The 27,065-nt window shown below is 39.6% G+C and overlaps 1 protein-coding gene across 3 annotated transcripts in view; it reads left to right on the forward strand.

Annotated features, from left to right (window-relative positions):
* The first annotated feature begins 891 nt into the window (after positions 1-891).
* The window catches only part of akap10 (A-kinase anchoring protein 10), a 68,906-nt gene continuing 42,732 nt past the window's right edge, over positions 892-27,065 (forward strand). Inside the window, exons 1-2 of one of the 3 annotated variants that reach the window (XM_087977292.1) lie at positions 892-1,129; positions 23,720-23,770. In XM_087977292.1, the coding sequence (XP_087833418.1) occupies positions 1,108-1,129; positions 23,720-23,770 (73 nt within the window). In that variant the 5' untranslated portion in view covers positions 892-1,107. The remainder of the gene's footprint in view (positions 1,130-23,719; positions 23,771-27,065) is intronic. The other 2 variants (XM_043718328.2, XM_043718329.2) reach the window with 2 other exon arrangements.

Below are 27,065 nucleotides of genomic sequence, written 5' to 3' on the forward strand. Positions count from 1 at the left end.
GCATCTGCAGACCTCACTTTCTCCTCAACATTAAGTTCTACAATTTTAGACTGCAACTTGACAACATTTAAAAGGCTTTTGACTGGGTATATGAATAGGAAGGGTTAAGAGGGATATGAGCCAAATGCTAACAAATGAAACTAGATTACACTAGGATATGTGGTCAGCAATACACGAGTTGGACGGAAGGGTCTGTTTCCCTGCTATATATCTCTATATCTCTCTGACAAGCTTTATGTAGTCCTTGAGTAAACAACCTGAAGTAAACTCTTTGTTTTATTGAACTTAATTATTTCAATCTATTTCTTTAAAAAATGTCCACATTTTTACTTATAAACCCCTGCATATTAAAAGTAATCAACAACATAAAACTGGCAGAAAATACGTGGATGCTGTTCAAGTTTGAGATGGGCACTTCGGACCACGAATAATATATTAGTAACCACCCGCAAGTCCAACCACTTTTAACGACCAACGTGTTTGCTTTCCCAGCGGATTTAACAGAGAAAAATAGAACTTGGGAAACAAAGGTTTGGTGCTAAATATAGCTGACTTGTGCGAGGTATCTGTTTGTGGCTGCAGTGTGCGAATGCAACTATGCAGAGTCCAGGGTCCCTTGTCCTTTTGGGGTCTCTCCTACTGAGTCTAGCACTTTAGTGCGTTTGCGCGGTTTCCTTCGTTCATAGCGCTCAGTTCCATTCACTTTACTTCGGCAACGCTCGGCTCCATTCACAGTCTTTTGGCGGCGTTCGGCTCCACTCGCCTTCGTTCGGCTCCAACCACATCCTTTCGGCTCTACTCGGCGCACTGCACTCGGCTCCACGCACGTCCCTTCGGCAACGCTCGGCTAGATTCACCATCCTTCGGCAACGCTCGGCTCCACTCCCGTTCCTTCGGCAGCGCTCGGCTCCACTCACGTTCCTTCGGCAGCGCTCGGCTCCGTCGGTTTCCGCTCGGCTCGATGGCCGCCGACAGAAGACTATGAGGAGGAGGAAGTGCCGGTTTGACAGCTCCCTCTTTCCCTCTCGTATAATGAATGAAGCGAGGTCTGAGCCGCCGGCCATGCACTGAACGAGCGGCGCCACAATTCCCGCATAGTCCCCGAACATGTCATTTTTTAGGCGAAAAGGTAAGGAGGAGTGAAGCGGGTTTAGCGAGAGGGAGGCGGAGGCACCAGGCCCTACTACTGGGGGTAGGCCTCCCACAAGCAGCTGCTGCCTTCTCGGCAACACCCTCCCTCCTTCACATTACAGTCTCTGCCTGAGCAGGGTGGACAACAGCTTGCACCTTCATTTGTCTTTTAGTCTGCTTCCTGTGTTAATGTTCTGCACATTCAAGTGCTTTCTCTTTAAAAGGAAAGAGATGCCCCAGCTCCAATTTTAATGCAGTGAGCTCAACAATTCAGGCAGAGGAATCTTAAATTCAACCCGAGAGTTTGGAGAGAAACCACAGGGGTAGGGCACAAACTTTCAGGTTTCTACTGTGTTTTGAAATGAGAGAGTGTTATGCAATTTTAGGCGGATGTGTTCACCAGCAGCCTAAATCTCAACTACATAGTTTCATGGACTGTGTCACCTTGGCGTTCTGTTCCGTTGCAAAGAACTAGTCGGAACTTGGAGATAGGGGAGAATAAAGGAGAGCGCAGCTGATTGAGTATATAGAGGTTTCAAACTGTTGTGAAGCCAACTCAGAATCACTGGATGTCAACAACACAGGAAGTCATTCGATACTTCGTCTCTGTGCTAGCCCTTCAAAGGAGAAATTTGCCTTGTGTCACTTCACTGTTTTTCTCTTTGTAACCCTGCACATCCTTACTTTTTGGTTAATAATCCAAAATTCTCTTCAATGGAATCTGCCTCCATTACACACTGTGGTAGTGCATTCTGATGTCATGATTGCTACTTTTACCAAATACCTTAAAAACTGTCCTGTCGTTCTCAATTCTTTAACCATTGGGAACAACTTTTCCTTACCTACTTTCAAGACCCCTCATGATTTGAGTACCTCTAACAGCTTTTTGTTTGAAGAATACAGTCCCCACTTCCCTAATTTGCCTACAAAACCGAAGTTCCTCACTCCTGAAGCCATTCTCATGAGTCTTATGAACTCTCTCGCCCTTTCACATTCAACTTTGATATTCTGTTGTATAAATATAAATTTGAATTTAACATGGACTGCTTGGCAAGCTAACTGCCCGAATTGTATCGGATAAAATGAGATCTATAATTTGTGGCTTTTCTTTTGCATGCTTACAGTAGAGAACATAGTGGAAATGTATGTGCTACAAATGTATATCTCAGTTAGTGATGTATTTGTTAGTTTGCTCTTCTTGGAGTTGCTTGTTAGAACTTGATCAAGCTAATGGACATAAAGCCCCTACTTCATTCAACATTAGACCTTTAAGATAATTGCAACGTAGCCGTTTTTAGAGAAACATTAAATGCTAAAATACCCTATCATGAATAGTAACTTAAATAATAGATGCCCAAGGCAACATGATTGCAATTGTGTCCTCTGCCAATTCCAGTAACACTCTTGTCAGTTACCAATCTTTCATTCAGTTAGTCTGCAAATGTGACAATTGTACTTTAGAATTGAGAATGAGAGGCTGGAATGAGAACTTGAACTATTTATGAAAGACAGTGTGAATTTGCATTTATCATACTTGTGTATATTCCTACCTAAAGGGTAAGCCTTGGCTTACTAGTAACATCCTCACTTATGTGTCAATTGACCATGGTTCAAATTATGGTTTAGTGTTGAATCTAAACTAACTGATCATTGTAATTGTAAACAGGTGATCCACTGCTGGGGGTGCCAGCTTTTATATAAGAAAGTTAATTAAAATCCTTAAAACTAAATTGGGCAATTGCAAAAGATTCTGTTAACTACTTGAAAAACATAGGGAATTTCTTCCAGAGTTCTGGTGAGCATTATCACTTAAACCAACTCCATTTATTTTTCTTTTTTTTTTCTTTTCTTTTTTTTTCTTTTTTTTCTTTCTTTTCTTTAAATAATTTAACTCCCACACTACCGCCTAAGTGCGGTAGTGCTTATTTTTCCCTCAGCACCCATGGTGTGTGTGTGTGTGCAGGTGTGCGACACAGTGAAAGACACAAAGTGCACGAATCTTTATTCACACAATCTGTTCATTTTTTTTTATTTAACCCCCACACTACCACCTAAGTGCGGTAGTGCTTATTTTATCCCCAGCACTCATGGTGTGTGTGTGCAGGTGTGACCAACTCCATTTAAAGTGCACCTAGTCATTATCTGATTGTAGTTATGGGATCTTACTACACACAACTAAGCTTCCAAAGTTCCTTGTGCCAGATTACCTCCCAAACACCAGAAGTACTTCACCCTAAGAGCATTAATTTTGTATTGGTTTCTTGTTCATAACCTTGGCATCATAATTAAGACTGATGAGATTCTGGTCACACATCCACACGTTCAGCTCAGCGTACTTCCTCCTTTAATACTGCCCATCTCTGCACCTTATCCATGTCAGTCTTGTCTTTCGACTTGTGTATCCTGATTTTAAAGATTTATAGCTCAGGTTGTGAATTAGGTTGTAAATTTGCTCACTGAGCTGGTAGGTGTGTTCTCACATTTCATCACCATGCTAGGTAATATCATGAGAGCCTTGCAGCACGGTGTTTTGTCCCACTTGCTATTTTTGTGTCTTGGTCTGTTGTGGTGGGTAATATCACTTGCGGTTCTTTTTCTGAGAGGTTGGTAAATGGGATCCAGATTGATATGATTGTTAATGAAGTTTTGGTTTGAATGCCAGGCCTCTAGGGATTCCCGTGTGTGTCTTTGTTTAGCCTATCGTAGTTGAACTGGTTTCCCTCTGTCTGTGTGTATGGTTACTAGTGATAGTTGGTCAGTCTTTTGGTGGCTAGTTTTCTGCCCGTTTGTCCAATGTAATGTTTGTTAACGTATGGCAGGTGGCTAGAGTCTGTGGGTGTGTTGTTGTCTTGTTTAGGTCTGTTGCGTAAGAATTGGTGGACTATGCTTACCAGGTACCCGTTCCTGAATATGTTGTATGGATGTTTTTCCTCTGTTTCTCATAGTTCCTGGGTGCTGCAATGTGTTTGGGGCTCGTTTAAATAATGTCCTGATGCAGCTCCACCTGGGGTGTTGGGATGATTGCTCCTGTTGTTGAGTATCTGGTTGGTATGTGTGGCTTTCCTGTAGATACTGGTCTGCAGCTCTCTGGCTTTTCATTCTACTGTGACATCTATGAAGGGGAGTCTTGTTGTTCTCTTCCTCTTTGGTGAACTTTATACCAGTAAGGATGCTGTTTATGTATTTGTGGATTTCTTCTAATTTGTTGTGTTTTGTGATGACAAAGGTGTCATCCACGTAGCAGACCCAAAACTTGGGGCTGGTTCATGGAAAGGGCTGTTCACTCTAACCTCTGCATGACTGGTTCTGCTAAGAGTCCCAATATTGGTGATCCCATAGGTGTCCCATTGATTTGTTTGTAGATCTTGTCATTGAAGGTGAAGTGAGTTGTGAGGCACAGGTTTACTAGTTGGAGGATGTTGTCCTTTGGGTTCACTATGTGGACGCACACTGACCAGATGCTCAACTACAGGAGACATCTCTGAGATGATGACCAGACTACTCTGGCCTCTAGGCATCATGGTAGCCCATAAACGTACTACCACACTGAAACAGTTCCTGATGAATTTAAAGGACCCAGAACCAATAACCAGCAGAATGTACGTCCTATACAAAATACCCTGCAAGGGCTGCAACTAAAAGATATTACCAACTACCACTAGTATCCATACACAGACAAAGAGCACCAGTTCAACTGGGACAATACATCCATCATGAGATAGGCTAAACAAAGATATACACAAGAATTCCTAGAGGGCTGGCATTAAAACTGGAACTCCATTAAGAAACATATCGATTTGGACCCCATTTACCAACCTCTCAGAAAAACAACCAGAAGTGATATCACCCACCACCACAGACCAAGACACACAAATGGCAAGCAGGACAGAACACCAGTGCTTCACTGGAGGCTCACCGATGATGCTACCTAGCATGGTGACGAAACATCTGAGAACAAATCTACCAGCTCAGTGAGCAAACTTACAACTTGTATATCCCATCATTCTTGCTGGCTCCATCTTCTATCCCCCTAAATTTGAGCTGATTCAAAGCTTTGCTGACCATATTCTATTTCATACCAAGTCCCATTCACTCACCATTGTGCTGTGCTGGCTTCTGATGGGGCAATATCACAATATTAAAGTTTTTGGTCTTGTTCTCAAATCCCTCTATTCTCTTGTCGTTCCATATCTCTTTAATCTGCAGGTGCACATTTCTCTGCTATCTTTGCACTTCTCCATTTTGTGCATTCCTTCACTTCTCCATTGGCATTTATCTCTTCAACTGTCTAGTGTGTAGGCTCTGGAACACATGTACACAGGCACACACTCTCTTTACTCCTTTAAGACGCTCCTGATATCTTAGCTCATCTGTTTCTATATTTCCTTAGTGGCTCAGTGCCATTGTTAACAGTCTTGTGAAAATTTTTTGCCATGTTATTAAAGTATAAATGCAAGTAGCTGTTGCTTGCCATCTAAGTTTTCCCACAAGGTCTTTCCAAACTGGGACCTAATTCTTGGGAAACAGATGTGATGTCAAGTGCAATCATCTTCATGCATTATGCGCACCTTGGCCACAAAGATTTATACAAATGTAAATTATTTTTAATGTACAAGATAACTTTGAGCCTTTACAAGCTTTTAAATGCAATGTATGTACTTGTATACTCCAAAGCGTCAGTTACATTTTCCAGCTCTAGTGCAGGAATATTAGTGGGCACTTCAATGTCTATGCGTATTTAATAAATTTGAGGGTCTATTTCAGCAAGCAACTTCATGATAGCCAAAAGGAAAGATTTGTGAATATTTGAATTGCTGTAGACGACAGGTTAGCTTCACAGTAATATTAACATTATTCATACATGTAAAAATAGTAAGCCTCTCACCCTGCACAAGTTGTACCTTCTTTCAGCTGAACACTAAGGGTTGTTGACGTCTGTTGCTTACTCATCCACCCTCGCAGCTGCAAATGTACTTCATGGCTTTCCAGAAAATTGCTAACTTCTGTATAGTTAATTTAAACTATAACAAGTATGTGTTTGTGGTGTGTAGTGGAGAGGAACAAAGTGTTCATTTGGGAACACTAGTAATATCCTGGTCAGTAAACATTGCTTTACTAAATGTAAGACCATAAGACCATAAGACATAGGAGTGGAAGTAAGGCCATTCGGCCCATCAAGTCCACTCCGCCATTCAATCATGGCTGATGCGCATTTCAGCTCCACTTACCAGCGTTCTCCCCGTAGCCCTTAATTCCTCGAGACAACAAGAATCTATCAATCTCGGCCTTGAAGACATTTAGCGTCCCGGCTTCCACTGCACTCCGTGGCAATGAATTCCACAGGCCCACCACTCTCTGGCTGAAGAAATGCCTCCGCATTTCTGTTCTGAAATGACCCCCTCTAATTCTAAGGCTGTGTCCACGGGTCCTAGTCTCCTCGTTTAACTGAAACAATTTCCTAGCATCCATCTTTTCCAAGCCATGTATTATTTTGTACGTCTCTATTAAGTCTCCCCTTAATCTTCTAAACTCCAACGAATACAATCCCAGTATCCTCAGCCGTTCCTCATATGTTAGACCTGTCATTCCAGGGATCATCCGTGTGAATCTCCGCTGGACACGTTCCAGTGCCAGTATGTCCTTCCTGAGGTGTGGGGACCAAAACTGGACACAGTACTCCAAATGGGGCCTAACCAGAGCTTTATAAAGTCTTAGTAGTACATCTCTGCTTTTATATTCCAACCCTCTTGAGATAAGAGACAACATTGCATTCGCTTTCTTAATCACGGACTCAACCTGCATGTTTACCTTTAGAGAATCCTGGACTAGCACTCCCAGATCCCTTTGTGCTTTGGCTTTATTAATTTTCTCACCATTTAGAAAGTAGTCTATGCTTTTATTCTTTTTGCCAAAGTGCAAGACCTCGCACTTGCTCACGTTAAATTCCATCAGCCATTTCCTGGACCACTCTCCCAACCTGTCAAGATCCTTCTGCAGCCTCCCCACTTCCTCAGTACTACCTGCCTGTCCACCTAACTTCGTATCATCGGCAAACTTCGCGAGAATGCCCCCGGTTCCCTCATCCAAATCGTTAATATATAATGCGAACAGCTGTGGCCCCAGCACCGAACCCTGCGGGACACCGCTCGTCACCGGCTGCCATTCTGAAAAAGAACCTTTTATCCCAACTCTCTGCCTTCTGTTAGACAGCCAATCCTCAATCCATCCCAGCAGCTCACCTCGAACACCATGGGCCCTCACCTTGCTCAGCAGCCTCCCGTGTGGACACCATGGGCCCTCACCTTGCTCAGCAGCCTCCCGTGTAGAGATTTATTTTGAATTATTTGACATAAGGAAAGCAGTGTATGCTCAGCAAGTATATTAAGTAAGCTCTCATCAACATGGAAGCAGATACGACTAGGAATAAAAGATAAAGAAATAGTCCAAGGTGCACAAGGAAACAGAGCGGGAACTTTGGAAGAAACCTCAGAATTACTGAAATTCTTGAGAATTGATTTGCTGGCAGAAGTACACTGATGCTGGAAAAGCACAGCAGGTCAGGCAGCATCCGAGGAGCATGAGAATCGACGTTTCAGGTATTAGCCCTTAATCAGGAAGGGCTAATGCCTGATTTGCCGATTCTCATACTCCTCTGATGCTGCCTGACCGGCTCTGCTTTTCCAGCACCACCCTCTCTACTCTGATCTCCAGCATCTGCAGTCTTGCTTTCTCCTAGAAGTATACTGAACCTTGGATTCTTCATTGGGCAATTCAAATTGTTTATTCTAAGTTTTCTCTAAACAGACCTCTGGATGACATAAAGGAAATAAACCAAACCAATAAACATTTTGTGTTGTGTTTGAAATGGTTACACCAGTTTCATTTCCTCCTCATTCTCTCATTCCAAAGTGATCAGCAAAAGTGAAGATGAAGAGTGAGAGTATTTAGGAAATGTATCATTATTCAAGTTCAGAAGGTATTTCTAGCTATGATATCATAAATATTTCAGCAGAATCTTTCATTAACACAAACTGTTTTTGAAGGACTGTAATATATTCTGTGGAAAGTTATTCTTGATAGATATTTTTTGACCCTCAGTATAAAAACAACCAAATAAATGGTAAACAGCTAATTTCTCATTCGTTATTGATCTATGAATATTTCTGTATGGTGATGTGAGAGTGAACAAAATTGTGGACCAGCAATGAGTAAGGTACATGCAATATCTTCAGAAACTAATCAGTTTGTTGTTGCTTGCAGGTCTTTTTCAATTTTCTGTGCAAATGGAGATATCCCCTCCATCAATAATTGCCAAAATCTACTTCTCAATTTAGATTTTGCTTGTGGTTTAAAGCAGTACTGAGTAAGAAAGTTTGAATCCTGAAGTAAAATTGCTGCAACTATTGACAGTTCATGGATGATACTAAAATAAGTTGGAAACCAGGCAGTGATGAGCTAGAGTTTAAAGATGAATATAGGCTAGAATGTGGGCCGGAATCTAGCAGAGGGTATTTAATGTGGATAAGTGCAAGGCTGTCCACTATGGCTGGAAAAAAATAGAAGGACAACTTATTATATAAATGGGAAGCAAATATAAAGTGTGTCAGTGTAGAGCCATCTGAGCATTGTGCATGAATTGCAGACTTTAGGTACGGAGGTGCAGCATATAAGGAAGGCAAATGGAATCCTGGCATTTATTACAAAAGGATTGTATTATAAAAGTAATGAAGTGTTGTTACAATTATGTAAGGCATTGATGTGACCATGTCTGGCGTATTGTGTCCAGCTTTGGTCTCCTTACTTGAGGAAAGATGTGGTATTGGAGGCAGTTCAGAGGAGGTTCACACGGTTGATTTCAAGAGTTGAAAGGGCTGTTGTACATGGAACAGTTGAAAAGCTTGGGCTTGTACGCATTGGAGTTCAGAAGAATGGGATGGGGTGATCCGTTTTGAGGTATATAAAATGCTAAAGGGGATTGTTAAGGTGGAAATTGAACAGATGTTCTCCCTTGTGGAACAGTCTTGAACAAGCGCGCATGCATATGGAGTGAGGGAGAGGTAGTTTCAAAACTGAGATGAGAAACCGCTTCTTTGAGGGTTGTGAATCTGTGGAACACACTGCCATGGAGTCAAGTGGAGGCAGAATCAATCAACAGATTCACGAAAGAAATAGATATGTTTCTGACGAAACGTGGGATAAAGGGCTATTGTGGAGCAGTCAGGAAAGTGGAGTTGAGACCAGGGTATGATCAGCCATGATCATGTTAATGGCAGAGTGGGCTGGAAGGGCTGAATTTCCTGATCCCGCACCCAATTCCTATGCTCCTATGTCAAATGCTTTTCAAAGTATTTGATTTGAAGGACAGGATAATAATTTGTTATTCAGATTTTGTACTACTTTCCAATATGCTTGGAGATCTGCATAACAGAACAGCATGAGGGACTGATTTAACAAATCTTATGAATGATTGTAGAATTCGATTATTGACATGGAATAACCTTCAGAAATAAGTGAAGTTGAGCCTTCAATTAAAAAAATTCGGCAGAACCACAATACCACGAGAGGCCCACTTGCCTCGGTAATGTATCGCAATGGCCATTCTGAGGGTTAAGCTGAAATAGTGCATGTACAGCAATAACAACCTGCTGGAATAATTTTAGTGGATGACTTTCCTGCTAGAGAAGGTCAGATTTTCTTTTTGAAGACTTTGACAAATAAATCTGTAGATAATTTTAATCAGCCTGTTCAGACATGTTATGACATCCTCTGGAGCATGTGAGACTTGAACTCTGGCATTTTACTTCTGAGATAGGAACACTGCCATGTGCTGTGTGACTCAAATGGTACCACAGTTAGTTTAATTAACCTGATCAAACATTTTATGTCACATTCCCAGGGCAGTTAGCACTTTAACCTGGATCTTTTCGCCCAAAGGTGGGAAAACTATCACTGTGCCACAAGAGCCCTAGAAACTCTGTTGGCATAGTAAACGCCTGTGTTGTGTAGTGATGATGGTAGATACTTTTAATCATCCAATTCAGATGTGTTATGATTCACCTCTGAAGCTGGTGGGAACTTGAGCCGCGACACTACCACTATTCCATAAGAAGCTGATAGGATTCTGCATGCTCTAGTTTTTGTTTTGGGAGTTGGGAATCCTCCATATGAAAGACTCTAAATGAAATCCAGTGCTATAGGAGGCTAGGACACTGAGAAAATACAAATAGTTTGTTTTAAAATAAAATTGTAAATTGAGGGTACTTCTGGATTCTATAATGTGGATTGGGTTATGTCAGTGCCTTGGGTGTAATAGAGATTCCCAAAGACTGTGTTGGATGAGAGGCTTTGGTTATGAGAAAAGACTAGAGAAACTTTTCATCTCAGTTAAAATTGTTCAATATGATCTGATGGAGCTGGTTTGCTGACATATTTCTATTGGTCAATGAGTTAAACTTAAGGGGCATAAAATTAATCTCTTCAAAGGTTTCATGAGTTGCAATGCTCTACCAGAAATGTTGGTGGAAGCAGGATTCTTGGAACCTTTGAAAATAAAGCTGCTGAATATTTTAAATATGCACCAGTCAAGGAAGAGTGAAGAATGGGATTAAATCATTGTCGTGGAGCAGGCACATTTAATAGATTTCTTTTTGTGCTGTGAACATTTGTGGATTTCAACATGTATAACATTGAAGAGGAGAGAGGCCAAATGGTCTGTTCTATCCAGTTATGTGGTACAGCCTGCTTCTGCCATCTACATATCCTTCTGTTAATAGAATGTATTGGGAGAAGTTTTTTTGAAAAAATTGGGCCAGTTTATGAACACAGTTTTGGGAAATTCATTATGTTGCGGAAGGTGTTTTTGTGTCCTTGAATTTTCTTATGCTTTTAGAACTCAGTACATTGCTTATGTTTACGTAACACTACAGAATGTGTTTTACACCTGATGCATGGTGGAAGATTGAAGTTGAACTGCTCAAGGCAGTTGCTTTGCACTGTCACATTGCCTGACTTTGGAGTTAAATCTGTGACCTGTGTACTTATTTTAAATGATCTTGGAGGGCTTAATTTATTGAACTATTTTCTGGTTTCTCATTTCCAATTTTCTCCTTACAGTATATTAGGGGGGGTACATGTCCCACCCACACTCATCTCCCCCAGTATGTTGTTGACCTTACTGCTGAGCTTTTTGGAATGTGCCTTGGGATGGCATACAGTTTGTTTATTTTTCCTTTTCTTCCTTTCATCTTCTTTGCTTCATGCTTTAGGGTGATGTGATTGATTTCTCGTTTATACCTGAAGGCAAGAATGGAATTTGCTTTGTGTGCAGTAATGGGCACAGAGTTGCATCACAGTATTGTCAAAATACATTCGATTTGATGTATTGCAACACTGTGTGGGGATTAGGCTGTTTACATGGAAAATCTGATTGACCTAGTTAGAGTTCTGCTGCTTGGAGGGAAAAGTTATTTTCTGGGGGAGCTGTGACGAATGGTGAAGAGCTACTCAGATTAGCGACTACAAATAGACCAGAAACCCCTAATGTGCCATAATAAGGTTGCTATGAAAATTAACAGAAAACATAATATGCGTGTTCTTGAATACACACACATTACTATGTCTAAATATTTTTGCATCGCCATTGTTGACACAAAAGCCAAATCAGTTGGGTTTAAGTCTGTTTTGTTCTTGATCTGCCTTTGGACCAATGTAGCTCAGTTGTCCATAGAAACTCAGGATTTTCCTCACTTCCTGCATTTCTCCATACCAAGCATATGAAACTCTCATGTGTAATTCCATAACTTCAGTCTCTGCCAGTTTACCAAAAGGCCATTCCAGGCGTTATCACTCTACTTCCTAACATAGCGTTGATTGTCCTCTGGTCTGCCTTGTGGTGCAGTGATATTGTCTGTTTATCTGGACTGGGAGGCCAGGGTTCAAGCCCCACCTGCTCCAGAGAAGCGTGTAATAAAGTCTCTGAACAGTTTGATTCGAAAAATAGATTAAATGTTTTTAAAAAAAACATTTATTGTCCTAGGGCCGCTTTGTGGTGCAGTGGTAGTGACCCCTGGAGCAGGGGTCCTGGGTACAAATCGCACCTGCTCCAGAGGTGTGTAAAAATAGATTAAATTAAAAATAAATCTTGATTGTCCGGCTTATCAGTTTACGCCTCTCCTTTTTCCTGTGGTCATTGTTTAATTATTATAAGAGTGCTCTCAAGTAACTTCTATGCCAATTAATAACTCATTCTCTTAAGGGTCCCTTTCAACTTCATTGTAATGGCAAAGGGCCCAGACTCTGAACTTGTGCTGAAGTATTTGATAAGTGAAGTCACTGCAGTTGATGGCCTGATGAGACCATGGTGCTGTACAGTTATAAGTAAGTTAGACCTTTACCTCTCTTGGAAAACTAAGATTATATTTTGCAGCTTTTGCAACTGAAATTTCAAACAACTGGACAATATGTCTGGAATTAGAGATATCCAGTTATACTTTGCTGCATGCTATTTATATTGTTCCTGAAGAGCAGTCAATGCTTATTTATTGTATTTTAATATTATTATTATTTTACTCCCTGATGATTGAGCAGATAAATAACGATGACATAAATTGATGACTGTTACATGAGGATACTTGAAGGAAAGCAGCCATAATGTGGATGAGAATAAAAGTAAGAAAATGGCGAATGTGTAGATAATCTGGGTAATGCCCAGGGGACCTTTATGTGCTATTCTTTAATCAATGGTAATATACAAAAAATAATAGGAAAAGATGAGCTGCTTCATAAACTTGTCTCAGACTTCTGATCCTAGAGAATCATAATCAAACATTTCCTGCCCTACCTCTCACCTCCCCTCCTCTCTCCATAGCCATGTAATCTCCTGAAGGTACAAGAAACCAGAGAAACAGAAGAAAATCTCTAGAAAATTTGTTTCCAATCTCCCCAAGCAAACAATTTGTCAGGAAGGTCTAGCAACAGATAAACCTGAAGGATATATGCAGGTCACCTCAAATTGTGCAGATTGCTATGAAGGAGATAATACCCAATTGGAATGAGCTGCCAGTGGGAGTGGTTGAGGCGGGTACATTAACAACATCTAAAAGTTATTTGGACAAATACATGGATAGGAAAGGTTTTGGAAGGATATGGGCCAAATGCAGGGAAATGGGGTTAGCGTGATTGGACTTTTTGATTGGCATGGACCAGTTTGGGCCAAAGGGCCTGTCTTCATGCTGTGGGACTCTATGACTCAAAGTGGCTTGAATTTGAAAGCACAACCAGAAATTTGAGTAAGGCATGAAATGCAAAAAAAACCAACTTGAAGCTGAGGGCCAGTTAACAGACTACTTTCTCAAGCAAGTGTTCCCAGGAAAATGTAGATGGAGAGAACTCTAGAAATACTTGACCTCAAACAGTATGTGAGATGGGACTGAAACTGGGGTTCCAATGATTCATCTGTATGTTCAGATAGAGAAGTTATTAAGCAGATCAAATGCTCATGGAAGCTTCTTGTGAAAGGTTGGACAAACAAGCTGCAGAGGGTAGGAGGTGATAAACTGCTGCATTTGGAGGATTGAGGAGTTGTTGGTGATTAGAAAGCTGAGAGAAATAAGATATTAGAGCAAACTTAGTGACAGAAGTAATTGGGAGGAGACAAAGAATAACAGTGTGATATGAATTAGACGAGAGCGAGAAGTACATGTAACACTTAACATTTAAATGCAAATATTTTGTTTGATCCAAGTTTGAACCAGAATAATATGTAATCTTTCACATCTGTTTTTAACAATTTCCAAATTTTCCCTTTTGATCACTTATACTATAATCCTTTTCACAAGGGTATATTATTATACTGCATTGTAATAGTAATGGGTGATTTTCTACAGCCTTCAAATGTTAATGGGGATAATTAAATGAGGCTTTTTGAGGATTACTTGCAAATTTAGCTTCCTGAATGCTACCCCAAGGATACTTGAAGCTGACATGTGACAGCTTGAATTTTTAATTCTTGCAAGTCATAAGAAACCAGAGACTTAGCCACACCAGATACACAAACACAGGCTACAAAAGCAAGTCAGTGACTGAGGATTCTGCAGGAAGAAACTCGACTCCGATTCCTGATAAATTCTCCTACTATCAGCAAGGTACAAGTCAAGCATTGAAGGAAAGCTGTCCATTTAGCTGGCTGAGTGCAGCTTCAACAACACTCCCAAAACTTTGCATCATCCAGGATCCAGCAAATCACTGAGTTGGCATGCCCCCCCCCCCCCATCCTTCACCTTAAAAATTTGTTTCCTCAAAGTGTGTGCCATCTACAAGATACACAGCAGCAACTGAAAACAAAAAAATGCTGGAGATCACAGCAGGTCAGGCAGCATCCATGGAGAGAAAGTAAGTTAATGTTTCAAGTTTAGATGACTCTTCAAATGTGGAGGGGACAGAAACTCTTCAGTACATTGTTGATATCATCTCTGCAACTCCCATCTACCCAGGAGGACAAGGGCAGAAGATGCATGAAAACACAACTGTGAATAAGTTCGCTTCCAAGCTACATGTCACTCTGGCTCTAAAATAAATTGCTTTTTTGCATCATTGCCTGGAACCAAAAACCTGCAACTCTGGATAGATTGGAGAAGCTGGGAGCTGCTCCCGTCTGAGAGGTGGTGATTGGAAACGAAATGATGGTGAAAACATTTTTGCGTAACAACAGTGGGAATCTGGAATGTGATGTAGGCTGATTCAATTGAGGCCTTCAGGGGAGAACTGAATAATTGTCTGAAAAGGATAAGTTTGTAGGTGCTAGATGAGGTGCTCCTGCAGAGAGCCGAATTCACACAGTGGGCTGAATGGTCTCCATCTGAGCTGTGTCTGTTCTGTGATGCCATGATTTCCTAACCTAACAGCATTTGTGCAATTTCACAGGCTGCGGTGGTTAAATAAGGTGATGTTGCATCACCTTTTTCAAGTGCAATTAGAGTTGAGCAATTAGTGAAATTTTAAAAATTCTGTACAGTATACTTAAAAGTATGATGTAAAGTTTCCTTACAAACCAAATGCCTTCAAATTTATTGTGGTGATATTTTCAGATTTTTTTTTAATCAGGCCATGTTTTAAAGCAAAGCAATATTTGTATATAAAAGGCTGCAGCAATCCCCTGTTGAATCAACACATGAATTTGTATGATGTTTACAAGGAAATAGAAATACCACTGATGAGCATCTTAGATTTATGCCTTCATAGTTTGCTCAAGTATGGTTTTGGTATGTTCGAGTTAATGTATGTTCAAATTATTGTGATTGCATGTGTTAGTTGTAAACTTCATACAATTAATTGCATCCAGTTGTGCAAGATTGTAGAATTTATATTGATAATCTGGATAGATAATCTATTGCAAGATTTTGTTTTAGAATGCAAGACAATAGTAGGAAGACAAGAAAATTTAGCTATGGAAGTTACAACTGAGTTAGAACGGTGGATATATTGACTTACTTTGACTCATGATTTTCTCGTCTTATTAGTTTGCAGTTTAGCAAGACCATCTAGTTTGACGCATTAAAGAATGGTGATGTAATTCACAGAAGAGGTACAATCTTAATATGGTGTAGATTTTGAGGTTCTAGACAACCGAATTAGTCACAAATTCACAATAACACTACAAAACAGGTGTATGAAAAGGTGACAATAGCTCCTCAAGACCTTTCAGGATCTTATACACTTTAATCTTGTCAGCCTTTACTCTTCTGAACTTCATTAGAACTGAACCCAATCTGTCCAACCTACCATAAGACAGCACTCGATCAACGTGTCAATCAAGTAAACTTTCTCTGAACTACCTCCAAGCCACTTATTTTTAAAAGAAGTTTTTTTTTAAAGGAAACTTGTTGATAGAATGTGGGCATTGCTGACTGGACCAATGTTTATTTGAGAAGGCGGTGGTGAGCTTCTGCCTTGAACCCATGCAGGCCACTTGCGAAGGTAGTTCAGTACCACCTTCCTAAGGGTAACCATTCGGTGGGCAATAAATGCTGGCTTAGCCAGCATCATCCAGATCCGATGCATCAGTTAAAATAAAAAAATCATTAAATAATGAAGTTAAAGCTGCACACAATAATTGATCGGTGTCCTAATTTGAACCTAACATCTTTACATTTATGTTCAGATTATCTCATAATAAAGGAAAACATAGAAACACACAGCCATTTAAAAAAAAAAAGGACCAGGGTGTGCCATTCTGTCTTTTGAGCCTGTTTTACCATTTAATGTGATCGTTTAACTCGATACCCTATTCCCACTACCTCCCCATAACTTATGATCCCTTCAGCCCTCAGATGACATCTAACTCCTTGAACACATTCAATGTTTTGGTCTCAACTGCTTTCTGTTCCACAGGCTCTTCACTTTCTCAATGAAGAAATTCTTAGATAGAGACTCTTAATTTTGGACACTCTGCTCGTCAGGTACATCCTTCTTGCATTTATCCTGCCTAGTCCTGTCAGAATTTTGTAGTTTTCTTAGATCCCCCACTCCTCATTTTTCTTAATTTCAGTGAAATGATGGGGGTGGGAGGAAGGTGTTGGGGTAGAGCTTTAACCAGTAGAGCTAATATTGCTGGCTCCTAAGTGATTATCTGCAGCTAGAATTTTTTTATTTGTTGAGTACTAATTCTTCTTAAGTAAGAATATTAGTCCAGTTTTTCTGTTAATCTGAGTCTGAAGAAAGATAAATTGGGGAATTTTGCAGACCTTTATAAAGTCTTTAACTTTGATGTTGGGAATAGTGGGGATAGATTTCTAATGCGCTATCCTACTGAGACGTAATGCACTTTTCTACTAGTTAGCCAATCATCTATCCGTGTTAAAATGCTACTCCCTGCACTATGAGCTTCTATATAGTTTTTTTTAATATGGCACCTTGTCAAACAACTGCTGAAAATCCAAGTACACAGTACCTGCAGGATCCCCTTTATCCACAACTCATTTTTTTCCCTTTAAAGAACTCCAATAAATTGTTGAAACATTATTTCCCTTTCTCAAATCCCTGATGACTAGTTCTGATTACCTTGAGTTTTTTCTAAGTGCCCAGCTATAATCTCCTTGGTGATCAACTTGAACAGCTTTTCCTACAACAGATGTCAAGTTTATTAGCTTGCCTTGATTTCTGCTTCCCTACCTTTTTGACTAGATGATTTACATTTGCTACTGTTTAGTTCAGTGGAACCTTTCCAGAATCTAAAGCACTTTTGAGAATTAACACCAGAGCGTACAGTTCTTCATTAGGCACTCAGTCCATCAGGATCCGGAGACTTGCCTGTCTGCAGGTTTATCATTATGCTCAGTATCAATTTCCAAGTGATTGTAGTTTCACCAAGTTCCTCTCTCTTTTCCACATCCTAATTTACAGCATTACTGAAAAGGTTTTTGATTCCTGTACAACGAAGATGGCAGTATTTTTTCATTTCATAAGCTATTACCTTATTATCTACTATTAACTCCCATTCTTAATCCAGTAGAGGCCAGCTGTGTATATTGTTCCGGGAGCATGGCCGACCAGGACCTGGTCACACGGTGGCATTATGCTTTTAAAAAACAATTTGAAAGGTTTTTCTTTGAAGCTGTAAAATGGATGTTGATGTGACTTTAATTGTTTCCAGCTATGTTCCTAGAATAAATGGATAGGTGTTTTCAACTTTAAAGACTGCATTGACAGCAGATGTATGGTATCCTTGCCATTTAATTTCTGTTGATATAATGGCCATTAATCCAATGGAATTGCAACCCAGATATTTGTTTATCTATTGCTTTCCCCCAGTGATTGTCTAATAAATCAGAAAAGGGAGGTACTGAACCAATTGGGTACATCTGCTTGCTTGTGTCAGATCTTTTGAGATTAAGGTGGTTGATTCAGATGAAACCATTGGATCCAATTTCTTTAGGACGTGCAATTTTTGATGATTGTAATGCAGTATTTATTTGTTTATTGTACTACCACCAAAATCAGGGTGCCAATAGCACAAGATGGTGAGACAATTGAGTTTTAATAATGGCTTGTGTCAAAAACTGACAACTGAGAAAAGCTGTATTCACAACCACTGAGGTATCCCTCTCCCTTGACAATTTCCGGAAAACACATCAATGAGGAACCAAAACAAAAGGCATGCTGTTTCTCAATTGCTTATTTGACTGTGATTATCAGGGTTAAGTTAGAGGGGTTTTGCATCAGACACTGAAATCTTTTGCACCAAATTGCATGCATTCTGTAGCGTAGAGAAGCTGTTTGGTCCAACTGGTCTGTGCTGATATTTATACTCCACACAAGCTTTTTTTTTCTTTCTTGTGTATCAAATCCTGTCAGCAATCTTTCTAGTCTAAATTAGAAAATGGTGACAATGGGCCAGTTGAAAATGTGGGCATTGAGCAACCAAGCAGTATAGCAGTGGATTAAAAAAAAGAGGTGCCAAAAAGACTGGCAGTACTCCAGATAGCAAAGTTGCCAGGCCTGGATGGGATTTACTCCAGATGTGAGGTAAGGGAGCAAATTGCAGAGCTAGTGACAGAAATTTTCCAGATCCCTCTGAATATTTGATTAGAACTGGGGACTGGAGACTTTGAAAATATGAAGCAGTTTAAGAAAGGCTCAGAGGATAACCCAAGAAACTACTGACCTGTCAGCTTGATAGTGGAAAAACTGATGAAGTCCATAATACAGGATAAGATAAATATGTCCTTCAAGAAAAATAATGAGAGTTCTTTAATAAATTGGGTAAATTGAGTCCTTTGACAAGGTGGCACAAGCAGTGGATGAAGGTATTGCTGTGATGGCATATGTTTCAACTTTCAGAATGCAGTGCTACATGGCAGGTCCATTGGCAAATTAGAAATGTTTGGTATTGATGGGTCCTTGGTGTAGAAATTGGCTAAAGGAGAGGGGATAGGTATAGATGAATATTTCGCAGACTGAAAATGAGTTGAAAGTGGTGTTCCCAAGCGATCAGTGTTGGGACCCTTGCTTTTTCTGATTTGTATAAACTATTTGGAGATGGGTGTCAAGAGAAAAGTCTCTAAATTTGTAGATGATACTAAGCTAGGGAGAACAGTGGATTGTGGGGATGACATTGAGTGACTTCAGATGGATATTGACAAGTTGGTCAAATGGCACACAACTGGAAGATGAATTTCAACGCAGAGAAATTTGAGGTAATGTATGTTGGTAGAAGAAACATGAGAAGACTGTACAGACTCAATGGTACAACTTTGAGGATAGTACAGAAGTAAAGGGACCTTGGGGTTCAAGTGCATAACTCTATGAAGATGATCAGAAAAGTTAAAGCACTTATTAAGGTTTAGAGGAACCTTGGGTTATAATTAGAGTGGTGGAATAAAAGCAAGGAAGTGATGCTGCACCTGTACAAATTATAGGTTAGACATTTGGAGTATTATCTTCAGTCTGGGCACCTTATTTAAGCATGTGGCACTGGGAGTAATCCAAAGACTACAACCTTTTGAGGTCTTTAGTCTACTGCTTGGCTCCCTAAATTTTTAATGCAAGGCCTCATCCCTCATTCTCCCTATATCATTGATACCATTGTGTGTACCATTGCCTCTGTCCTATCCTCCCTCTTCAGGATGCCTTACAGCCACTAAGTGATATTTCTGATCTGGCAGCAAGGAGACAACATACCATCTTGGAGTTACATCTGCCACCACAAAAATGCCTGTCCAATGAATACCCTACCACTGTCACTCCTTTCTTCCTTCCCTCCTGTGCAGTCTTCACTCCCTTGAGGAATGAGCATCTCGTCAGCTTCCAAAAGTGGAAAAGCAGTTTGTGAGCAGGCCCCAGGGGACTTCTGCACTGACTGCCTGATTCCTTTTGACTGCCTGGTGGTCAGCTGCTACCTCTTTTCCTCCAGTCCCTTTAGCAGCAGTGTGACCACCTCTCTAAATGTGGTCTCCACGTAACTTTCCGTCTTGATGTGCCACAGTGTCTTCAACCACTGCTCAAACTCTGAAACGTGGAGCGTTTCTTCCACATGTGGTCATCTAGGACGTTGGTGGGTTCCATGACTTCCCACATATGACAATTACTGATTTCATTTGGCTGCACACACTCATCATGAGTTAAACTTAAATTTGCTTAGTCTGACTTGTTAACTTTTCTAATTAGTTAACTGTTAAGATGCTTCCTTTACTTTAACTTTTGTGACTTTTTATTCTCTGACTTTTACTTATCCCTGGTGCTTCTTCATTCAACCCGTGATGTTCTTCCAGCTCTTGGTCTTTGGTTTGACCCTGTCCCCACTGATCTGTGCAAGTAATTAGGAAAACAAGACAGAACAAAAAGAAAGGCTCCCTCCCACATTTCACCTAATTCCACACTGACCAAACTGCCACACCTCACTCACTGCTGCCTGCACTTTGTCCTCATGCTTATCCAGGTTTCCCTTAAATGTGGTTTGTCTCAAATACTTCTGCTTGTGAACCTTGTGTGCCTACGTTTTCGATAAAGAAATTTCTTCTGAATTCCCTATTGGATTTGTTATGGCTACCCTATTTTGTGTCCAAAAACACAATGCTGAGGGTGCTGGAAATCCAAAATAAAAACAAATGCTGAAGCAGAGCAGTTTTGGCAGTGTCTCTGCAGAGAGAAGCAAGCATTTCAGGTCTGTGACCTTTTCACCAGAACTGGAAAAGGTAAAATGTGATAGGTTTGAGCAAGTGAAAGGTGGGAAGACCGAAAGGCAAGGTCTGTGATGGAGGGCAGGAGAAATTAACTTGTAAGACATCCATGGATCTGAACTGCACTGACTAGTTATGGGACAAAAACGATGTTTTTTTTGGCACGATATTTGTACCTTTGCATTACCAACCCTTTTTACTACTGTATCATGAAACCTCTGATCATATATTCTCTCTTGGCCTACTGTTTATCACAGACTACCCTTCTGATGTTTCCAGCCTTTCTCTACGTTCCAACTGAGCCCCTTTTACTTGTGCAACTATTATGTTTTTAACTTTAGTTCTGCTGACCTTTTCCCATTTCCACAGATGCTGTCCATCCTGTTGTGCACTTCTAATGTTTTCTATTTTTAGTTTTAGTTTTTTGTTAGTCCTAGTGTTTAGGAAAACAAATGAAGCATCTTTCTATGTCTAATCTGTCAAAATCATCCATAATCTTGAAGAGCACTGTCTTATAAAGGTACTTTGAGGATCTACCACTGTTGAGGTGCTGGTTGGAGAGAGTTATGTCTTTGAAATCTTTGGATTCTCAAACCTCTTTTATTGCTGTAGTGATATTGTACTTTGACTATGGATGATGAGTTGTATAGAGATCAGTGAGCCCTGGAGCTGCAAGTTGTTATTACCAGAAAATAAATCCCCTGATTTCATTTTGGAAAATAATGTACTGCTAGCATTTTGTTGTGGGGGTGGAGGATGGAATGTTTTTGTTTGTTTAAAGAAAAAGGGATGTAAGGTGATAGAAATTTTCATGCCCTGTGCAAAACAAATTTAGCATTTTTTACGTTTTATGTTGACTTGAAAGACTTAAGTACATGTTATTGACATTTTGTGCGAGTCACTAAATGACCACTAAATTTGCCTGATCTGTGGAACTGGACTGACAGATCATGGTTTAAACTCTGAAGTATTACTAGCCCCACTGTACTATATTTTATGTTGTGACAATTACCACAAAGTATAACATAGCATTACAGATCTATTATGTTTGTTACAAATGTGGAATTATGTAATTAGCTCCAGTGCTAAGTGAGATGAATGTGTGTTCAGAATATGGCAATTATGTTAAAACCATGATTTTTACAATGTAATTGTTTCCTTCCCTTTCTCAAGCTGGCAGAGTTTGAACTTAAGTGTAGATATAGAGCACTAAGTTTATAAATGCTTCTGCTCGACTTTTAAATGCAGTGATCTTGTAAAATAAACTCTATTGAAAGCAAAATATGTGGATGCTGGAAGTGTGAAATAAAAACAGAATTGCAAGGAGTGCTCATGTCTTGCAAAATCTGAGAGAGAAATTGAGTTACTAATTCAAGTCAAACTGGCACTTCTGAAGAATCCTGTTTGACTCAAAATTAATTCTGATTCTCTCCACAGTTGCTAATAAATTTCCTGCATAGTCATAGTATTTTCATTTTTGTGTTTTTCCTAAATTAAGCATCAATGAAGATTGTAATTCCTTGAGCAAGTAAAGTATCGCAAGCAGTACTGTGGTCTGATCACATCTATTAATCAGTCAAACGAATAGCACTGGCACTGTCATTGGCTCATTCTGGCCCAGGTCTGTGGGCAGAATGCTGGCATTAATTTAGGATCATGCCATTGAGGAAGTTTGTGAATTTCTGTACTGGAGTGAAAAATGAATTATGTGATTGTCATTAGACTAACTTAAACCTGCGAAGATGGTGCACAGAAATTCCCCTTTCTATACTTAACCCTGTATTTTGGTCACTGGAAATTACTTAACATTTTACACTTTATAATGACTTGATACATTATTTGTTGCAGAAAAGTCTTCTCCAGTAAGATTGGAACGTATCTCATTTGAAACGTCTTGGAGAGGCGTGGCGCACATTAAAAAAAAATCACATCCAGCGGTCATCTTCAAATCTTTGCCGCCCCACTGCCCTGTTTGTCATTTCAGTTTGCAAACAGCTATAATGTAACTTTGCTATTTTTAGATCTCCTGAAATTTGTACTGTATGTTCATGCTGACTGACTTGTTGAGTATTTAGTATAAATCTGTTGGTTATATGTAGCCAAAGATCAAAGCTGCATGGTTGAGATAAAAAATTTGGCATAATGCACTCCTGCACTCTGGTGTTGCAGAACCATCGCTCACTTTCATCTGTTAAGTTGAAGAAGTAATTTTCCAATTACAACCTATCGAAAATGGATATAGATGCTTGACAGAAGGCAGTTTATCTACTTTTCTATTTACATAATGCTTTAAATCGATCAATTTTTTTCATTGCCATTCCTGTAACTTAATTTTTCTTGTTATCTCGCCCTTGAAATCATTGTGATGTCTACCTTCCAAAGTTTAGAGAATAATGGAATAGTTACAGTAATTCAATCTACTGTGCAACTTTATGCCCAGCTAGACATCAGATACAGGGAATCAAAGTGAAAGAAAATTTATTCAGATATAGATATCAGAAGTATAAATCTTATGTTGGATGTTCCAGACCATTTGCTTTTAACATCAGTAACTTCTATCTACACCATTGGGCCACTTTGAGCCACATTAGCAAGTTTGAGTAAGTGTTCTCCATTTGCGTGGCATAGAGGAGTCAGTGAAGAGGAGACGACAGTGTCAGTCAGATGTGAAAATTATTGATCTTTCCTTATACACTGTATTAAAACAACAGCTAACTTTGTGCCCTGTGTAAATAAGTTAATTTTGGATTGGGTCATCAAATTTCAGATCTCTTCGGTCACTGGAGATTATCATTAAATTCCTGGTTGTCAAAAGTTATTGAAGAACGTATGCATGTTCAGTGGTAATGTTGTATGACAGTGTTTGTAGAGCAGCTGGAGTATCGAATTAATGAGTATGTTTGTGTTTTGTACAGGTAAAGCCAAAGGGGAAAAAGAGAAACTCCCAGAGCCACAAACCAACAAAGGTAATTTTTAAAAAATCTAGTGTGTGTAGAGATCGGGCGGTATGTCCGTGCGCACATGCTGGTATGATCTGGAACAATACTACATTTACCACAAATGAAGCTGTCACAATAAGTCAGGATCACAAAAGTTGCTTTCATTGTAAATATCTGCTATAATTGGAAGAAAACAGTGTAGATTCATATCCAGGGATTTAATGTTCAGTAATACTAGCACTTTTCATCTGTTAGTTTCCTGACCACCTTAACATCTAACCTGCTTCTGATACTGCATGGATACATATTTGGTGTTGAATGATAACTATTTGTGTCTTAATTAGAATTTAGAATTAACATCAAATATAAAAATGTGTGACACACCAGTTGAAATTAACTCTTGAAATATGTATTTTGTGTATGTATCACTTCTGCATATAAAAGCTAAACATGTTATTTGCCAAATATCCCCAATCTAAGATTGTGACTTTTTGTGATAACATTATCATGGCAAATCTTTTCATTATAGTTTGAGGATGGGTAATGAATTGTTTTAACTTGGCCTTTGCTTTTCAGACCAACAAGTGTGCTGAAGTCATAAAAATAGGCATATCAAATGTGATCGAAGTTTAAATTCTAAAGCTGTAATTTGTATGTTTTTGAACGTATTCTGGAAGTGAATGTACTCAAGGTTTTATTGGAGTAATTTGGAGTCTATAATTGCTCCGAGGGACAGCTACAGACATTTGGATGAAGCAGTAGCTTCTATGGACATTGGAAAATTATTTGTTAAAAATATTTTTTTCTATAGGATTTTTTCCTTTTTCTTTCTGCTTTTATTGTAAATGCTATTAACTTTGTGCTGGCAATATGCATTTGTGAGCTCCAATACAGTAGTAATGGGAGGAGAGATGTATTTGCATTTTTCTTTTGTTTAAATAAAACTATAACAGTATTTATATTGTATAAAATTGGGACAAGCGTAAGCAAAGACCAATTGACACTACTGCAACAAGATAATGGCAAACCTTCCACATCAGCCCCATTGTCTGAACCATCCTCCTATCTCTTGATTGCCTCAGCGTCCAGAAATCGATTAATCTCAGTCTTGGCTATAATTATTAATTTAGCATCTACAGCCCTCTGGAATAGAGAATTTCCAAGATTTACAACCCAGTAAGTGACAAAATCCATCCTCTTAGTAGTTGTATCTTATTAGTTCTAGACTTTCCAGGCAGAGGAAATAGCCTCTTGAAATCTATTCTGTCCTGTTAAGCCCATTAGTAATTTTGTACATTTCAATGAGACCATATATTTTGCCATAGTTCTCATGGGATAGCTAGTGCATTCCAGAAACCAATCTAGTGAATCTTTGTTGCACCCTCTCAAAACAGAGCATAAGCTATGTCCGGGAGTAGGACATTTGCTCCCTTGAGCCTATTTTGCATTTCTATTTGCAGTTCTACTTTAAACATTAAACCTAACAGCCTTTCCTCCATCACAAACTGGGAAAGAGGCTTCCACAGGCCCAACCGTCCAAGAGAAAACCTATCTCCTCAACTTAGTCTTAAATGGGAGACCCAATTTTATTTTAAACTGTGTACCCCGTCGTTCTCGTTCCTTCTATGAGGTAATATGCTTTCAGCATCTGCCCTATGAAGTCCTCTCAATATCTCCGCAGATGCTGCCAGACCTGCCAAGTTTCTCTAGCTGTAACTCCAGATATGGTCTCAGCTGTGTTCTGTACAACTGAGCAAGAGAACTCTATTTTCATATTCTTGATGCCTGTCAATATATAACAATATTCCATTTTTGCTTCCAAATCACCTGCTATGTCTGCATGATAAAGTTTTGCGATCATAGCTGATCCAGTATTCCTCATGTCCACTTATCTGACCTTTTCTGGTGATCCTTGATTTCCCGATTGATCAAGAACTTATCTCAGTTTTAAATATGTGTAAGGCCTCTGCCTCCCACAAGTCTCTGTGGCAAGGAGTTCCAAAGACTTGCAACCCTCTCAGAAGAATTGCCTCCTCACCTCAGTCTTAAATTGGCACCCCTTTATTCTGATACAATGCTCTCTGGTCCTACACACTTGCATGAGGGGAAACAATTGTCTCAGCATTTACCCTGTCAAGCTATATAACAATTCTATATTTCAATGAGTTTATCTTTCATATGTTAAATTACAGTGAGTAGAATCCCAGACTGTTTAATCTTTGCTCATAGCCCCTCCGTGCCAGGGATCATCTTTGTGCACCTTCTCTGCCTCCAATATATAATACCTTCTCTTAAATAAGAGGGCCAAAATTCTTTGCAGTACTCCAAATATGGTCCCATCAGCACCGTGTACAGTTGTAGTAAAGCTTTCCTACTCTTGTACTCCAACTCCCTTCAAATAACAGCCAACATTCCATTCGCCTTCCTGATTACTTGCTGCACATGTATGCTAGCTCTGTGTGTTTCATGTACAAGTATCCCCACATCCTTTATGTTGAAGCTTTCTACAGTTCTCCATTTTTAATATTCTGTTCTTTTGTTCTCCCTTCCAAAATGAACAGCTTTATGTTTTCCCATTTGCCAACTTTTTGCCCACTTAACCTATCAATCTCTTTCTCTAAACTGTATCCCCCCCTCTTAGCCTACCTTTCCATCTATTTTAGTTTCGTCTGCAAATTTGGCTACAAAACATTCACATCCTTTATACTGTAAGCAGTTGTGTTCCCAGCACTGATCCCTTTGGAATCCCACTGGTCATGGGTCACCAACTAAAAAGAATCCCTGAATCCCGGTCGCTGAATTGGACAGTAGGTAGCTGAGAATGTAAGCCAGTGTTGTTTTCAAATTTAAAATCTTTTGATTATAGTACATCTGTTCAGGATAGAAGTTGTTCAGTTTTGGGAATGCATAAATGTGAATTGTTTACTATTATTGTTTTTTATAGTTTTGAATTTTGCTGTGATACACTTATCAGCTGACAAATATTTTATGCTTTGTGGGGATGCAGCAAACCAAGGTGGCCGTTTCAATCTTTGAGCCTTTCTGTTCTCAGAAATGCTTCTAAACTTGCTAACAGCCATCTGGATTGCTGAGTCTTGGCCGATCTGCAATGAACTCAAGCCAATTGGATGCTAGTTTTGTCCAATCACAAGAAAAATAGATTTCTTTTTGTATTTGTAGGACTCATTGGTTTGGGGGCTGACAAAGGGAAGGGAGTAGAAGAGACATTCAACTGCAATCTTAGCAATTTGAGCAGTTTCAAATTAAAAGTAATAGTTTTGCAACTAAATATTGCTTTTATTTTCTGTCTTCCTTTTACATC

The sequence above is a fragment of the Chiloscyllium plagiosum genome, unplaced genomic scaffold (assembly GCF_037043375.1).
Source record: "Chiloscyllium plagiosum isolate Xiang-an unplaced genomic scaffold, Cpla_swu_hap1 HiC_scaffold_31, whole genome shotgun sequence".
NCBI lineage: Eukaryota > Metazoa > Chordata > Chondrichthyes > Orectolobiformes > Hemiscylliidae > Chiloscyllium > Chiloscyllium plagiosum.